This window comes from Haliotis rufescens, unplaced genomic scaffold (assembly GCF_023055435.1).
Source record: "Haliotis rufescens isolate VD_foot unplaced genomic scaffold, xgHalRufe1.0.p SCAF_4, whole genome shotgun sequence".
NCBI classification, from domain to species: Eukaryota; Metazoa; Mollusca; class Gastropoda; order Lepetellida; family Haliotidae; genus Haliotis; species Haliotis rufescens.
Genome location: NW_025964112.1, coordinates 61,543,909 through 61,563,304, shown reverse-complemented (window position 1 = coordinate 61,563,304; position 19,396 = coordinate 61,543,909). Strand labels below are relative to the sequence as shown.

The following is a 19,396-nucleotide window of genomic DNA, read 5'->3' as shown; positions in this document are numbered from 1 at the left end:
GAAGATATCACTAAATAAGCGGAAGTGTTTATAATGGCAACAATTGAAGATATCAATAAATAATATGAGAATATCTGTAGGATATCAGAAATTGAATTACTGATATTATTAAAAAGACATGAATTTGGATATATTTAAATCACATTATGATATCATTAAATAAGATAATTTGAGTATCAGCAATTTTTTTCAAGATATAAGCACTATGCTTCATCATATCCTTAATCCATTTCGTGATATCAACAATTTCATTGCAGATATCTATAATCAACTGCATTTAAGATATACTGAGTCAAATTAAAAACTTCACATTTTTAAAAGTAATCCCATATATGATATACAACGGACAAATGTATCAGAGAAGGTAATTTTTAATCATTAATGTCCCAAGATGGATTTCAATTAACGGTGGTAACCATAATATGTTCCAAGCACCTACGGTATTCGGTAATAACATCAACAGTTTAAATCATAAGTCCCAAGCACGAGAATCTGATGGCACACAAGTTCAGTAGCGTGTATGGCCACCATGTGCGTTGACAACTGCCACACAACGCCTCCACATGGACCTTGTGATGCTTGTGAACACATGATTGCCAGTCCATGACGTTGACTCCCGCATTCTGAAGGAAATTCCTTGTCAAAATTGCTGTGTGGGGTTTAGCATTGTCGTGTTGGAAGATCAAACCGGATCCATGTGCTGCCATAAAAGGCAGAAGTTCTGGTGCCAGTACCTGGTCGCGGTAAGCAGCAGCGTTGAGGTTGCCACGGATGACAAGAAGCCTGGAACGTGCATTGACACAGAAAGCACCCCACACCATGACACTTCCGCCTCGAAATCTGTCAACTTCCTGTACACAACACTGGGCGTAACGTTCATGACGGCGCCTCCACACCCTCGCCCTACCATCAGCAAATCGAAGATTAAATCGGGATTTGTCACTGAAGACGACTTGATTCCAATTCCTCTGAGTCCATCCTAAGTGTCGCTGTGCCCACAACTGACGTTGACGTCTGTGTAATTGAGTCAGAATCGGCCCGCAGTATGGCCGTCGTGCTTGAAGGTGAGCAGTTCTCAGACGGTTTCGAACAGTTTGCGCACTCAGTCTACCCCTAAACAGTTCATTTCTGGTTGATGTAGCCGTCAAAAATCGGTTACGGAGGTGACGTAAAACAATCTGACGATCCTCTGCATGTGACGTCACACGTGGTCGACCTGGCCGAGGGCGATCAGCGGTGGTACTCGTTTGCTGTAGACGCGTCTGTAAATCATAAACAGTCCGTCAACTACAACCCATCGTCCTTGCGACTTCAGCTACTTCAACATGCCGATGGCACGTTCACGTTGCACATTTGAAAGGCGTGGCATGACAAATGGCCGTAAAGACTTTTGTTTTCTTGTGTTTTTCTTTTTTTTGTTAATGACTGCTAACAAGTATGGCTGAAAACAGTTGCGGTATTATGGCCACGTGACCAGTTGCACGTGAAAAACCACTTTTGCCACTATAGTGCTGTGCACATGATTTTGATCGATTCACCTGCACAAAGACGGGTGTTATCTGAAGACAATACGTGGCCATTACTGTTTAAATACCCAATAAGGGCCCATAATGATAACTGGTCAAAATGTTAATATTTTAGGATTGTGAAGTTTTTAACTTGGTTCAGTATATCTTTGATAAAGTTCAAGATATCTTAAATTCAGTTCAATTTATCTCTAACTTATTCCGAGATAGCTTTAAAACAATTGAAGATATCAGTAATTTTCGGCCGTGTCATACCAAACGACGTTTAAAGGCTTAAAAAATGGACAAGCTTTAGGAGAGAATCACCCTCAAATTGACATACATTTGGGGGAGCCATTTTCAGACACTCATGAATGAAGATGTCTTTTCTTATCATATTAGTCTACCTTTGTACACGAGGTTTCTTACGACGGCATCTCACCCTTTCATGGTTAGATTATAAAGATCCGTCCATTTCTCAGAGATAAGAATGTCATAAGATACTGGACAACTGAACGCTTCAAGTGTCGAGTTACCTCGCACATCAGCCTAAGCTGACACAGCTATCTGTGTTTGTAACCCCGTCACTTATCGCCTTTCATTGCCATAGATACGAAGATACACAGTTTACAGGGATTAGGACGTGTCAGAGTGTTAATGAGGCCGACCATGCCAACGCTGGTATCTGTGGAGGCACAAATCGGGCTAGACTTGCACAAGTCTTTAAGGAAATGTTTGTTTATTAGTTTAAATAATAATTCCTAGACGATATAAATAATAAGACAGGTTGTCCCTTTAAACGGCCGGCATACGGTCTAGATTATCTAGATTGCATATTATAAGAAAAATACATCCATGGACTTATCATTCAGTACAGACTTTAAGCAAGGCTATAGCTAGCCATGCTTTACGTTTTTTCATCTAGTTTTGTTTCAAATGCAAATTATAAAGTATTTCAAGTTAATTCAAGTCAAGTTTTATTGAAGTTTCTGAGGTGCTTTTTGAAAATTGATTTTCTTAACTCTAAACTGCCGGGCAAAAGAAAGTATACACTTGAAAATTAGATTTGACCCAAAACAAAAACGGCTGAAAACTGTCGTCGAACACTGCAAACCTAAGGTCCAAAACACAGCTATGATATCCGTATCAAATACATCCCCATCGAAAAAACATGTCTTGTTTCTTATTTCTACCCACCATTAAACATGGGTGTATACTTTCTTTGCGCGGCAGTTTACGTAAGGCTGGCTTTTCCATGGGAAGATCTTTTTCACCGATACAATACATCTTTGCGCGATGTGTCTTATCGTAGTGAAGGATCTGACTTTAATGAGTATGCACATCAAAGTGGTCTGCTTGTTTGTTGTTTAACGTCGCAGTCGCCGATATTCCAGATATATCGTGGCTTCTTAAACTCCTTGTTGGTATAACGAGGGACGTTAGACGCCTGCGGTGTACGGTGACACACAACCAGCTTCGTCACTGAGCCTGACTAATCACTTCAATCTACCTGTTACCACATCCAAAGATTGTTGCGAGCCTCTTCTAGCTCAGTCTACATGGACAAGTGGTGTCCGCTTTATGAGTTTCCATGGAAACAAAAATACGCAACAACCATGCAGCTATGAAGCTCCTGACATGCGCACAGAGAGGTGAACATGCAATATTTCGGATGGAGTTTCTGATTATGTTTATTTTCTTGAAATGTCAAGGTACCTAGAACAAATGGACCTTTCAATATATTTATTTCTGTTCCAAAATTACAAAACAATTTTTCAGTGATTATTCATATAATTGTCTCAATGTCGTATGTTAAATAGCGAGGACATTTGGCAATAATAGGTGTTTTAATATGTTCATGAAACATCAGTATATATGCTGATTGTGTTTAATCGATGCAATGTGTCGCATAGAATTTCAGTGTCACATGGAGTCTGATGAGAGAAAGGTTGATAAACTACATTTATATATATGTATTTAATTACATGAGGTCACTTGATCGTCATCCATATGTCATGTTATATTAGGTTACAAATTAACCCAGGTGTTCTCTTGTTTCTATGTTGGGTGTCAATTGCATGCCCGATCACGTGGGAATGTGTGCACACGCATAGGTAATGACTGGATATGTAAATCAGCTGGGTTTAACCATTAATTGGATAACCATCTGTTGGGCAGCTGTTGGACCCCATACCGTGCACTATTACTAGATATTACGGTAATGTTGGTGATATACTACAACCGTGAAACTCGACTGAACTCAGCGCGCTTATATTACGAGCAATGTATTCCAATGTCAATGATATGCAGTTTTGTACAGTTCCATATACACTGAGTGTGCTGCTGCACTCGTATACATTTATCCAACACATATTTCAGTGGTGAATATTCATGCATTTTCATAGACGGTAGGTTGCATAGAGGGGCGACCCAGACCTTCAGAGCGAGTCCTACACACCTCTGAAGACTGTTGCCTTTGACGATGGTGGCGATGATGTCAGGGATGGTGGTAGTGATGATGATGATGATGATGATGATGATGATGATGGTGATGGTGATGATGTCAGTGATGATATCGGCGATGATGATGGTTGTGACGATGGTGGTGGTGATGTCAGTGACGATGGTGGTGTTGATGTCAGTGACGATGGAGGTGTTGATGTCAGTGATGGTGATGGACATTTTTCGGGAGGGTCCAATGTCGCATGCTGCAATGTAGAAGAATAAATGAATACGGGGACGAGAAATGCTCTTTAACGGCCGACGTAAATGCAGCATTACATAGAGGGAGGGCCAACCCATGCCCCCCCCCGGACCCCGAAAGGGGCGTCCAACTGTGATCGCAAGCCTTCTCTTACCTCAGCTGGGGGTAATCTTACTCAAGCCTTGTTTAATCATCAAGGAATGCTGACTTGGAAACGAAAATATGTGCGCTGCAACTGCAAGCACGGTTACAGGCCTTGGACGTAGGCAGGGGAAATAAATGACTTGTCTCCCGTTGAATGCTTGAGTAAGTGATGTTACATCAGGGCGTGTCAGTTTAGGGGAGGAAAACCCACAGTGACGTAGATGCACAAACAGGAGCGCGGATCCTGGCTTGCCTAAGGGACGCGACTCTATCCCGCGTATTTCGGCGCGTTCCATGGGCCACTTTAATAGACACTGACCACACGGTTATTAATCTCTGATGTTTTAACTGAGATTTTAGGCTGCTACAAGCCAATGTGATTTATGTCTGTACGTGCAAGTGTGCCAGTGAGACCGAGATTATATTCAGCTGCAATTCTTTCCAAAAAAGCGTAGCCATTATACATGTCAAGTACATGTATTTTCCTTAAACACACCGGCCCATATTCAAGACGTATACTATGTGTGTATTATGAATTTAGTGTGACGTTAGACCGCCTCCGTGGTCTAGTGGTAGAGCGTCCGCCCGGAGAACGGAAGGTCGGGGGTTCGATGTCGGCTGCGTCATACCAAAAGACGTTAAAAGATGGTACTTGTTGTTACCCTGCCTGGCGCTCGGCATTGAGGGACTAAAACAGGGACTGTTCGGCTCGGAGTCAGTATACTGTGTCTGAGTGGGGTGTTCATGATAAAATGCGGCATGGTACCTCAGTGGGCTGGCACTATAAAATTGGCATCAGTCCGGACTAGTAGAAGCATAAGTGCGATAATCTTGGACGAAATGTTAACCCCATTTAACCTCATCTAGTTTCATGTTATGTAATTTAGTTCTTGTACAGACCGATTCCAACTTAAGTAACTAATGCACACGTGACGACAACGATACAGTCTACATTGTTTAGACCCATGAAGATTCCGGGGTAGAATAGGTCTTCAGCAACTCATGCTTGCCGTAAAAGGTGACTATGCTTGTCGTAAAAGGCGACTAACGGGATCGGGTGGTCAGGCTCGCTGACTTGGTTGATGCATGTCATCGATCCCAACTGCGTGGATCGATGCTCATGATGTAAATCACTGGATTGTCTGGTCCAGACTCGATTATTTACAGACCGCCGTCATATAGCTGGAATATTGCTGAGTGCGGCGTTAAACAACAAACCAACCAACCACCTACATTGTTTATATTTCTCATCCAACAACATCAAACGTGTGTCTTCTTATGAAAAAGATATAAAACGCCCTGGTGAACATTTAAATCTCTTTGACTCAATTGTCCTGATTTTAGGAGTTACACCCATGAGGTGAAATATGAATTTAAGTCACTGTCTGGACCTGTAAGGTCATCGGACTGTCTGTTTCAGGATAAAGTGTGTGAATATGTGTTTTAGGACTACGTGAGTTAGTGGTGTTTTGCAGCATTCCAACATCACGATGCACGTCGGAGTCGACCCGTGAAGATCCATGGTAGAATAGGTCTTCAGCAACCCATGCTTGTCGTAATTTGCGACTATGCTTGTGGTAAGAGGTGACTAACGGGATCGGGGGGTCAGGCTCGCTTACTTGGTTCATGCATGTCATCGTATTCCAATAGCGTGGATCAATGCTCATGATGTCAATCACTGGATTGTCTGGTCCAGACTCGATTACTTACAGACCGTCGTCATATAGCTGGAATACTGCTGAGTACGGCGGTAAATAAAAAACAAACAAAAAAAACCACCGAAATTAAACCAGGTTCGAATTCACCGGTCGGGGCAACAACTACAACCATTAGACTATCCCATCGCCCGCGGTTTATAATGACCGCATATATGTGACAAATAATATAAATCGTGATAAACTATAAGATATGTATCACCACACGCTGAGTTGAAGTAAGACTCATATAGTGGTTGGACCGGGATAAACTCAACATCCGGGGCTTATCTCGGCCACCTGTCAATGCATTACATTTCCTTGAAACATCTGTTGTGACATTACCTGTGGTTAAATATAGTCTGATACGCAGTCATTATAACAACTAGACATGTTACACAACCAGATAAAAAAATATTATATCATTATGGATTAAATTCATTTTGTAGTCTTCTTATAGCGGCATGCGACGTCACACACAACTAACAGTATTGTGCCTGACTCGTCTGTACATGTACTGCTAATACGTTAGTGGGTTTATAGGCTAATCAGCTTTTGTCATGATACAATAGGAATGACTCGAAACACGTAAAAGGAGCAAGTGAGATGAGACGTACAGTCGAACACCTGAAGATAATGCGAGGTCAATGTCTAAATAAACTTATTACAGTTCCAGTTAAACTCTTGGACACGTCCCTCAGGGCGACCGTAGCGACCGTACGACTATCCGCGTCCTTCGTCTATATTAAAGCATCGGATCGAAGTATATATCAGACAGGCGCGCCCAGATGCGGATCCGGGGGGGGGGGGGGGGGGGGGGGGGGGGGGGGGGCGAGAACTCATAATTCCTAAGTCACAAAGTGACTTTGCCGCTGGCGCAGTTCACGTGTATGGTGTCTGAAAGAGGGTGGGTGTCCTCAACCCGGATCGGGTGGGTGCCCCAAACCCGGATCCCCCAGTGGCAGTAATTCTCTGTGGTAGACTGTATATTGCAGGTATCCATGTCCAGATAATAACAGTATGTATATGTTTATAGTTTGGTTTATTTGTTGTTTAACGCCGCACTCAGCAACATCTCTCGCTTAATTAACATGAATAAATAACATATGGTAGAGTTTAATTAGACAATGGCTACATTGTTAGTGGAGCCTGGCACGGGGTCCCGACATGCAGGTATGTGAGGCAAGTCCTTGCATGATGCAATGGGAGAGTGGGGCAAGTTGCCTAATACATGTCTTTAACCACGGGCCTAATTGTTGTCGAGTGGGTGATAGATCGCCATTCTTCCCTATACGACGACATTTATTTATAACCTTACCAGAACTGTCGACTAAGCATATATAGATGCAGGTATGTCTTCAACGTGAACAGAAGATTACAGGACATCACCTAGTTGTTTGTTTTTTGTTTAACGCCGCACTCAGCAATATTCCAGCTATATGACGGCGGTCTGTAAATAATCGAGTCTGGACCTGACAATCCAGTGATTGACATCATGAGCATCAATCCACGCAATTGGGATACGATGACAAGCATCATCAACCTAGTCAGCGAGTCTGACCACCCGATCCCGTAGGTCGCCTTTTACGGCAAGCATGGGATGCTGAAGATCTTTTCTTCCCCGGATACACCTAGACATCTCGTGGAATCGTCATATACTCTTCGCCATATGAAGTCAAACACTCTGTCTGACAATAAACATGATGAAGCAACACTTTCCGTCTCTGCTTATTTGCGTTTTTCTCTTCTAGTTCGGCCTGTTTGGGAATGAGGGAGTGAATCTATCTATCTATCTATCTATCTATCTATCTATCTATCTATCTATCTATCAGGGACAGTGGTTGTGAAGGATCATAGTGAGTGAGTGAGTTGTGTTTAACGCCGCTTTTAACAGTATTCCAGTCATACCACGGCGTGTCAGCTTAGAGTGGGAGGAAAGCCCCAAGTGATGCAAGTCCTAGGCGATTACCACTCCGGTGAAACCCACGAGCACGGGTATGGTGTTGACAAACCTAAAACATAATCGGGGCGAATCGGGATTCGAACCAACCATAGGTTTCTGGCGTGTCCAAGGGGGGTCTTAAAAAACGAAAGGGGGAGGACACAAGGGGGTCATGAAAAAGTGTTAGATAAGATAGGATGGGCGACAAAATATGATAGTCCCACCCAACAAATAATGAATGACCAATCAGGGTTTAGGATATTAATCATATATTGTCTATTACAGTAACATTGTATAATTTTAACTTGAAATAAACAATACTGGAATGTTATAAGGTAATATTGTACAATGTTAGCACTCTGTTGTAATTTGTTGAACATTACGTCTTTCCTGTTTCAAAATGGCTGTGCGTTACAGTGGAACCTATATAAAACCTAATGATAAATGCACTGACATTATCAATGAAATAATCAACTGTTATATATTCAATCCCGGATGTGATTAAATATCTCAAACAAGATTCGGTAATGCGCAGTTCGTGATATAAGCGAGTGCAGCCACAGGCAGTGCCATTGACCGTGTTCCGAGTCGAATCGTGCAAGTACGGGACGAGTCCACTCTTGTTTCACTATCGATCGCGTTGTCATTTCCACAATCAAACATGGCCCCTACAGTGGGGTATTGGGGTCCTGTCACTTCTACATTGGACTGGTGTGAAGAAAATTATGTCGTCCTTCCGTTCATCGCCGAATTTTGTAAGTATGATAGCATTTCATAACATGATACAAACTTGGCTCGAGACAGTGGTTGGCTCACAGCTGATATTTTGATTTATCCAATCCGGTAAGATTTAGTATTGTGCAAAACGGACTAGACTAGCGGTACTTTCGTTTTATGAGAAGACAACGGCTGTCTATTTGATTGTTTCGATTGATTTCTCCATAATATAAGTCAGTTTGTTTACGTCGACGTGAATATGACAATTATGATCTGATAATAAATAGTGATTTTCTAGAATGGAATCATTAAATCGATATAGTTCCTACAACATTGAACAACTGCTACTGTGGTTTAATACAGTAAACTACGGTTATAACGAACTCAAAGGGACCTGTAATTTTAATTCGTTATAAGCAAATGTACGGAATATATACAGCAAATAGACCGGACCCAAAACATAGTTCGTTATATCTGTCAGTTCGATATAAGGGTTATAACCGTAGTTTACTGTAGTTCCACATGATGTCCAGTGCCGTTATTCCACATCTACTACAGACAGCTTATCATTATTATTTATGGGCATCTGATAACATGATCAGATGCAGCAAATTGTGAAAATGTACTGTTACTATTTCATTTTTTTGTTGATTCAGTGTTTTTTAAAAGTGTTATTAAGGGATATAGAGACACAAAAGATGTGAGAGTGGGTGAGTGAGTTGGGTTTGGTACTGCTTAGTTTAATACCATAACTGTGCAAGATTCACATGTATCTATTAAATAACTGATCATTGGGCATATCATTTTCTATCGTCTGTTTATTTGGCATATTCTGACAAAGGAGTATTCCGGTTTGCTACACATGCATTTACGAAAGATTCATATGAAACTGTTTTATTGCACCTAAGGCATATCTTACGTCAATTAATTCAGTACAGCTACATCCAAATTAACTTAATTTAAATGTAATTTACATAATCTCACAATCGGGCAGCAAACTTTTATAAAACTCCTGGTATTGAACATACAGCCATTTAATGTTGCAAACAACATGATGAAGTTTTGTTTGTTCGATTTTTAACGCCGCACTCAGCAATAAAAGCTATATGATGTCTGTCTGTAAATAATCGAGTCCGAACCAGACAATCCAGTGATTGTCAGCATGAGCATTGATCAATGCAATTAGGGTACAATGACATGCATCAACCAAGTCCACAAGCCTGACCACGCGATCCTGTTAGTTGTCTCTTACAGCAAGCATGGGTTGCTGAAGACCAATTCTAGCCTAGATCGTCATAGTTACAATTTATTCAGGACATATTAATAGCACATGACCATATTGAAGAGGGATGTCATGTGTTGTTGTTATACCCTGAATACACCCATCTAAGAGATGAATATGATATTCTTCAATACATGCCAATGGATTTTGTCAATGGACCATCTCATGATAAATTTAATGTCCTGCTCAAACCTGATGATGTGGATATGCTGCTGAAGCTCTCTGTACTATTGTAGCATATAATTCACATGAGGGTTCAGATGTTGACATGAAATGTTGATGAAGTACTTTTATGTAAACCGGTTCTGGTACAGTAAATTTTCAGTGTCAAGGTTGTGCTGTAGCCATGTTCATTGTTATGTTATACATGTCCTACTGTTGGCTTTTGGCGACACATGCTAACTCACTGCCTGTCTGCAAACTATGTTAATTAATCACTCAACACACTTACTTTTCATTGATGACATGGGGAATAGAATTGATCACCAGCAACCTATGCTGGTTGTAAGAGGTGATTAAATGGAATGGGTGGTTTGGGGTTAGGATTCCACTACTACACTATGGCTAGACTATTGCTAAATATGACCAGGGTGCTGTTGTCATGGTTGTACGAAACAACCTTAGCGCTACGACTCTCGTATGTCCATGTTAAGGTATGGGAGGTACGGTCACCTTAGCGCTAAGATCGCTTTGTAGAACGGCACCCAGGTCTATTTCCTAAGAGTGAGATTCATTTGGTTCTGGATGTCATCCACTTATATATTAAAACTATTTTTTTTAAAATGATCTTTATTTGATTCTGATACTAGGAGAATGGCATTGTTGTGGTAACATTGACATTGTTTTGACTCATTTATCCTGATATCAGCTGTGTGAGGTCAAGTCAGTTATATGTCACACAACATATATACATCAGGGTAGACTGGTTCCCTGCTCTCTTTGTGCTGCAAAATCTTTTTTACATGGAGAAACTGATTCTTGTCAATGTCTATGCTAATGAATCTACTTTTAGTTGCTACCTGTGCTGGGAGTGCATGGTACATCCGCAGTAGAGGGCATAGTATGGTCATTATTTCCCATATCAAATGGTCGGGTAGCCTAGTGGGTAAAGCGTTCGCTTGTCACGCCAAAGACCTGGGTTCGATTCCCCACATGGGTACAATGTGTGAAGCCCATTTCTGGTGTCCCCCGCCATGATATTGCTGGAATATTGCTTAAAGCGGCGTAAAACCACACTCACTTACCCATATCAAATAGGAGACCTTGAAGAGCCTTAACCTTTATAATCTCTTTTGCAAATCCATTTTCAAGCAGTTATACATTACAATTTGATCAATATATATATTGGGGATGTCAAGAGTTATATGCAAGAGAGAAACAATAGGAATAATTTAAAACCATGAAGCACACTGCTACCCACAAATTTCCTCACTACACAGAATGATTTGACACGTCTTTGAATTTTTAACTCACATTGCTTAAGTTTTCTGAGGAAAAAATCTTGTTTTGCATCAGGAACAAATGCAGTGATATATTTTGAAACATACCGTGTAGTGAAGCTTATGAATAATTGCTAGATGTAGGGGCCAGATTACTCCACTTCACTTCATCTGTGACAGCACACCTGACACTGACATCATGCTCATACAACAGGTCAAAGACAAGGCTCTTTCACACGTTTCGCGCTTGGTGCTTTTCATGGTTTACGTTTTTTGATAGATATTTGTATAAGCATGATTATGTATCTCAGCTTGATTAAGACCAATGGGTAAAGACAACAGATTTATATATGTGTGATGACAAATCTGTGATATATATATTTCACACTCTGGTTAAGGCCATTATAAATGTATTATCCGATTTTTATCACCGCAATCTCCTCTACCCTGCCTTGCATTATTTTTTTATCACCAAATACCTACAGACAAGAAAAAGTGATGTGTTTTTTTCTTTGTGTGATGAATAACACTTTTTTCAAAGCCCTTTTCAAATTTCCAGCTTCAAGTGGGGTCATGGGCAATCTCATTAAAATCTGATCTAAGTTCTTGCTGCTGCTAAACAAAGATCTGAGGACATCCCACTACGGGTCATGTCAGTATGACCTTTCGCGAATTTTGCCCAACTACTGAAATGACTAACAAGAACTCAACATCAGCCAATTAGAAAGCAGCTTTCTCGAGCTTTACGGCACTCGTTTCAACCTGGCGACTTCCATTTCAGAAAGATATGTTGACACAGTTTTCGATTAAAATTTTGAAAACTGATCAAACGAACATTCTGGAATGTCTAGTATATGGTTGAGATTGTATGGCAGTGCTTCCCACATACTGTGCAACGCCTCCTCCGCTCAAATGTTTATCCCACGGAAGCGAGAGATTGACGATAATTTTGATGGAATCAGTCGTACGGGCTGTAACTGTCGTTCGGAACATTCCCTGTTAACATTTTCGAGGTTGCATGATTAGAAAACACATTCCGACTGTCACTTTCATGATCTGGTAAGCGACGCTTTGATTGGTCGGATGAAAGGTCGTTCTGACATGACCTGTAATGGGATGTCCTCAGATCTTTCTTCGAACTACGATCTGATTTTAAGGAGATTGGGTCATGGTTAGCCCAGTTGTCTAAGGCACCACTATTCGGTGTGCAGAGTTGCTTCCCTTTGGCATGCCTGAAACCTAAGATTTTGGGATACCAATTATGTTTCTTCGTTTGTCAGCGAACGTGCTTGTGGGTTTCACCAAAGTGGTAAACGTCGTAGACATGCATCACATCGGGCTTTCCTCCCACATTAAGCTGACACTGGAATATTGTTCAAAAAGGAACTAAACCCTATTCACTCAGTATCTATCGACAGTTAGTGGTGCACTGAACAGAAAAAATATATAGGCCTCTAGCCTCACATTTTTAAAAAGTTTTGGATGAAAATCTAACAATTTATTTATTGTAGTGTAAACTAAGTTTCAGAAATACTGGAAACTGTTGGCTCATTCCTTGGTTTCAGATGGCATATATAACAGGATAGGTACTTGGTTTCACATGCTTCAATGACAAGTTCATTCCAAAGTAAACTAACATTTATGTACTTTATGATCATGTCATGATAACTTTCTAAATATATTTAACCTATGAAATGTGTGAGTGAGTATGGTTTTACACCATTTTTAGCAATATTCCAGCAATATCACAGCTGGAGACACCAGAGATGGGCTTCACACAAAATAACCATGTGGGGAATCAAACTCAGGCATTTGGCATGATGAGCAAACACTTTAACCACTAGGCTACCCTATGAAATTTGTATCTGAAACATGAAAAAAAACATACGAAACACACATGAATTGACAACTTGATAAAATAAAATTTTGTTCTGACCGGTATTCTAAATTAGAAAACCAGAGCAAAGGACATCACATCCGATAGTGGCATGATTGGGCAACTGTCTGTATGCTGTAAATTGTGAAATTAATGCATCTCCAAAAGAATGCGACCGCTGGCCCCTAGCCAAAAATGTGACACCCCCTCCTCTCACTTATATTAGAGATTTTACGTGCGCTTTCCGACTCCAGCGTATTTCGCACACGGGCCTGGCCAGGCCATTTAATGTGTTTCCGAAAAGGGAAAAGTTTTGAGGCAACCCGGTAGGGAGGTTTTAGTGGTTGCTTATATAGAATTTTGGAAATTTTGAGATTTGGAATTAATGCCGAGGGGTTTTGGGAGGAGAACTAAGGGAGCTGGGTATGGTAGTATGTTTGTTTGTTTATGTGATTTGGATTTGGTAGTTTATTGGGTTTTTAAATGCGATTTATTAGTCCTGTTTTGATCCTCTCAAGCATCAGTGGATTTATATCTCAAGAAAATGTCTTCTGTCAGGTTCACAGACTGACTGACTGATATAGAAGATTTAACATGCGCTTTCCGACTGCAGCGTATTTCGCACAGGTTCACAGGAGAATCCTCTCCTTTATCCAACCTTACATTAATCCAATCACACTCCAAATAGCACCGCTTATTAGCGCTGAATAGAGTACTTCCGCTGAAACAATACATGCACGCTGGCTTGTGTCGGCCTTTGACGCAGTCGTAAAGAACAAAGACACCGTGTTGCATGGGTGGCGTCTGTCTGGACTTGCAGGTGTGATCAGTAATGACATAAGTGAGTAGAACTCTTGTCGTGACCCCAGCAGTGACAATTCACAGGATGTAATTAGTGTTTGAATGACATTGTTTATGTACTTGTTACAAGTGCTGCTCAATCAACAGTGATGTGGAAAACATAGTTGGTTGTTTTCATTCAGGGTATGTCTTAAGTTGGTTTTTCTTCTATCCCAAATTAATATTGTAGATATAAATGCGATGTTTAATAATGCAAGCAAAGACCACTCGCATTTTTCGCATTTAATTCAGGCTCACGTTAATTTCAAGATTTACAGTAACAGTCTCATGCAAGTATATCAAATAAGTGCGAAACATGCTTCTAACAATTATGTCATTAACAAAACCACTGTTTTCGTTCTACAGCTGGTTACGACACAGAATCACAGAGGCCTGTGTGACATCTGTGTGAGGAGCTTATTACCTGATGCCTTGATGTGAATAGCCAAGCTGTACAAAAATATTTTTATGAAAAAGGTTTACCATGTAGTTTACATATGGCTGGAACCTGTGGTGATTCTGGGTTAAATGAGGCCCCCAGGAACATATGCTAGTAGAGGCATCCCAAGTGGATTGTGTGGCCAGGCTTGGGGACTTGGCTGATTACATGTCATCACTTCTCATGCATGGTTCAGTGCTCATAATGTCAATCACTGGTTTGTCCGTAGAATAAAATATAGTCTTTGAAATGTTTTATTCCACACATTTCTCTCCTCTAAATTTTTTTCCTGATGCCAGTGTATAAAATTCCCCCAAATGTCAGTGAGACCAGTCCAGATCTTTCTAGACTAATGAACAAAAGGGTAAGCATAAGTACTGTTTAATGCTAGTTCTCAGAAAATAACAATAAACTGTGGGAAATGTCCAAATTCAGTGCCATACTTACAGGCCATACTTACACAACTTTGACCTCTGACCTCCACAAACCTATATTTATCGAAGGGGATTACATGTACAATAAACAAGCTCGTCTCAAACGTAACTCAGTGTCACTCGGTTAATGGACTTCTCACGAATCAAAGGATTACCACCAGTGGAAGTGTATTGTCCGGATAAGTGAGACAATTTTGTGTGCATTTCAGTGTTTTGTGTATGAAAATGACTGTCCGGTTCCGGAAACTGAATTTCCAGATATATGGGTAAATTTATATAGTAATTATTCCGTTTTGAATGAAAATCGTCCGGGAACCGAGGTTTCCGGATATCTGAAGTCCGTATAAGCGGGGCATGACTGTATTGCTGAGTTTGATGATAAACAACAAACAGGCGTATGACAGGTCTTTTTTTCTGCTGCATTTGGCTGTATTCAAGCTATTCATTATGGCCTGTCAGTAGCTGAGTCTGGACCAGGCAAACCAGTGACTGAAAGCATGAGCAGTGATCAATGTCATTGGATTATGATGACATGCCACGTCATTTTCGTCAGGGCTTATTCTAGTGTGAGGTACTTGTGACAAATACCATGAATACCGACCCATGTGGCTGAAAGTAGCTGCCTTGAAGTTGACATGGAATATTGAGGTTTAAATGTATAAATTAACACACTTGTGTACAGACTTGATCTCCAGTCATGTGTTGTGGCTATGTAATGGATATATGTATGTTCTAAGGAGCCACTGGTGCAGGCATAGTAACAGCTGGAACACCTTGACAGCTGCATAAAGCACAGATGAAACCCGAGTGTAGACAAAAATGGGCACCAATGTCATCAGAATCAAAGGGTGACCTATCAGTAACTAATGTGCTCTTTTTGTTGTTGGATAAACAAAAAGGTTGCCTCATAAAACTAGATATCAGTTAAATGGGTCGGTTCTCGGTAAATATTTGAAATTAAGTGTAACCTTCCCCTTAACTTTAGGTGGCAAGTGACAGGATTCTGATAATGTTTGTTGAGATATATAATGTTTTGAACTGAATTCATTGTATTCCAATATATTGGCATTATCAAATTAATTTTTGTTAGTTAGTTTGTTGTTTAACACCTCACTCAGCAATATTCATTCTATATGACGTTGGTATGTAAATATTCAAGTTTGGACCAGACAATCCAGTAATCAACATCAAGAGCATCGATCCATGCAATTGGGGTATGATAACATGCATCAACCAAGTCAGCGAGCCTGACCACCCAATAATTTTCTTCTGCATACTCAAAACAACCACAAACTTTATTGGCACAGGTCTATTTGTGAAGAGTATATGTTTTGACATCAGTGTTGATGTTTGTATTTCAGGGAACACCATCAGTAACTTGATGATGATCATCCCTCCACTGTGTGGGGCGGTGCTGGCCTACAGGGAGCGGCTGGAGGCTCGCATCATCTGGTGTCATCTGGGACTCCTAGGTGAGTACGTCTAGAGGCATTCCTCCCAGAGGGGGGTACATCTAGAGGCATTCCTCCCAGTGGTGGGTGCATCTAGAGGCATTCCTCCCAGTGGTGGGTACATCTAGAGGCATTCCTCCCAGTGGTGGGTACATCTAGAGGCATTCCTCCCAGTGTTGGGTACATCTAGAGGCATTCCTCCCAGTGGTGGGTGCATCTAGAGGCATTCCTCCTAGAGGTGGGTGCATCTAGAGGCATTCCTCCCAGTGGTGGGTGCATCTAGAGGCATTCCTCCCAGTGGTGGGTGCATCTAGAGGCATTCCTCCCAGTGGTGGGTGCATCTAGAGGCATTCCTCCTAGAGGTGGGTACATCTAGAGGCATTCCTCCCAGTGGTGGGTGCATCTAGAGGCATTCCTCCCAGTGGTGGGTACATCTAGAGGCATTCCTCCCAGTGGTGGGTGCATCTAGAGGCATTCCTCCTAGAGGTGGGTGCATCTAGAGGCATTCCTCCTAGAGGTGGGTACATCTAGAGGCATTCCTCCCAGTGGTGGGTGCATCTAGAGGCATTCCTCCTATTGGTGAGAACATCTAGAGGCATTCCTCCCAGTGGTGGGTGCATCTAGAGGCATTCCTCCTATTGGTGAGAACATCCAGAGGCATTCCTCCTATTGGTGAGAACATCCAGAGGCATTCCTCCTATTGGTGGGTGCATCTAGAGGCATTCCTCCTATTGGTGAGGACATCTAGAAGCATTCCTCCTAGAGGTGGGTACATCTAGAGGCATTCCTCCCAGTGGTGGGTGCATCTAGAGGCATTCCTCCCAGTGGTGGGTACATCTAGAGGCATTCCTCCCAGTGGTGGGTGCATCTAGAGGCATTCCTCCTAGAGGTGGGTGCATCTAGAGGCATTCCTCCTAGAGGTGGGTACATCTAGAGGCATTCCTCCCAGTGGTGGGTGCATCTAGAGGCATTCCTCCTATTGGTGAGAACATCTAGAGGCATTCCTCCCAGTGGTGGGTGCATCTAGAGGCATTCCTCCTATTGGTGAGAACATCCAGAGGCATTCCTCCTATTGGTGAGAACATCCAGAGGCATTCCTCCTATTGGTGGGTGCATCTAGAGGCATTCCTCCTATTGGTGAGAACATCTAGAAGCATTCCTCCTATTGGTGAGAACATCTAGAGGCATTCCTCCGATTGGCTGGTACATCTAGAGGCATTCCTCCTGTAGCTGGAATATTGCCAGCTCTTGGAGCACACCCTTCAAATACTTCACTCACACCAAGCTGTACGTAATTCGTCATGTCTTGTTACAGAATTTCCATATTTGGAACTGCGTCAGTGCAGTGTTTTATCGTACCTGAAGACTGGAATATTTATGATGCAATTTTCAAAATTGAAACCATAGCCACTGTATTTTGATGTTTGTTCATAACTACATTGATTTCAATATTACATTTCAATGAGTTAGTTAGGATCAAATATTGGAATCAAAATCTGATATTTTAGTTATAAATGTATTATTTAATGCAATTGTTTTATTCTGCAAATGTTAAATACATGTACATATATATTAATTATGTATGGTAATTTTCTTTGGCATATGGCTCCATCAGTACGCTGTTTGTCAGTATAAGCATGCCAGTATGCACATGTATCCACTGACAGTCACAGGAACACTTAATTCCTTTGAGTCACATCCACAACCTTTCATTCCTAGCATGCAAGTATTCATCATTGTGAGCTTTTTTCAATAGCCTCCCACATCTTCCCGAGGCAAGTGAGTTAACTGACTATAAAAGTTGAGTTTCCACCCTTGCCGTACTAGGCTTCAATTATGGAGTTATGTTTTGGCTGGACTGATGGGTCTATGCATAGTTCAATCAAAATGGCGTTATAAAATCCACATCCGGTTCGTAAACTGCTGTGCAGATTTCGGTCAATTGTAGGATTTGCGAAACATGTGTACCGCCAACTCGGCGTCAACAGATATTATTAAATCAATCAGATCATCTTGACTATTTTATTTAAAGCAAATGCAAATGATATGAGAGGTGGAATCTGATTGGTCAATAGGTGGAACATAGAAGGGACATACTCATAATAGCCACTGGTGGCGCTACGATCGAACCCAGAAATTCCAGCTCAGTTTGGGAAGGGTGGAAACTGGACTTTTAGTCAGTTAACTCCCTTGCCTCGGGAAGATGAGCCTCTCAGTGGTTGTTTTGTTTATCTCACTGATAGGTCAGATAGTTGATCCACATATACATACATATGTATATACTGACACCGTGTTTAATTAAAGTACCGGGATACAGTCCATCTCCAATAATTATTACAACTGTTTGTGTTAACTGTAATCGCCGTAATAAATGCATCGGGCGCAGAGAAAATTTACACATTGGGAGTGCATATTAGACCATACAGCGAGCCCAATTGTTGTCAGAGAACAGTTCAAATGTCGAAACTAAAGCTTTACGGTAATAATTACAATGCAATTATATATTCATTTTATGTTGCTTGCTTTTTCTAACAGTCTGTAGTATACACAAGAAAATACAGATGGTCATATTAAATTTTGGTCTTTGCAGGGGGCACCTAAAAGCATTACTTACAGATTGTTCTAGATGTTGGTCAGGGGGGCGCTTAATACGGCGAATATGGTACATGCTTTTCATAATTTAAGGTAATTTTGATGGCATTTTGAAAAATACTATTGTAGTAATTAGAAAATATTTGAATTTTTGGCTGACATCTGACATCTAGTGACCTGACATGTTTGACATTTTCTCTTCTGACTGCACCACTCATGAAAGTATCAACCCTCCTGAACACAAGAAAATGCAGCTGTCCTCTAAGAACCGTATTCAATGTAATAAGCCCCCCGCTCTAATAAGCGCCCACGGCGATATTTGCTAATGTATTGGCTA

General features: G+C 41.2%; 1 protein-coding gene across 1 annotated transcript in view; it reads left to right on the top strand.

Annotated features, from left to right (window-relative positions):
• The first annotated feature begins 8,582 nt into the window (after positions 1-8,582).
• LOC124116100 (alkaline ceramidase 3-like) overlaps positions 8,583-19,396 on the top strand; it is a 33,030-nt gene continuing 22,216 nt past the window's right edge. The window contains exons 1-2 of the mRNA XM_048382081.1: positions 8,583-8,744; positions 16,378-16,488. Coding sequence (XP_048238038.1) covers positions 8,651-8,744; positions 16,378-16,488 — 205 coding nt within the window. The 5' untranslated portion in view covers positions 8,583-8,650. The remainder of the gene's footprint in view (positions 8,745-16,377; positions 16,489-19,396) is intronic.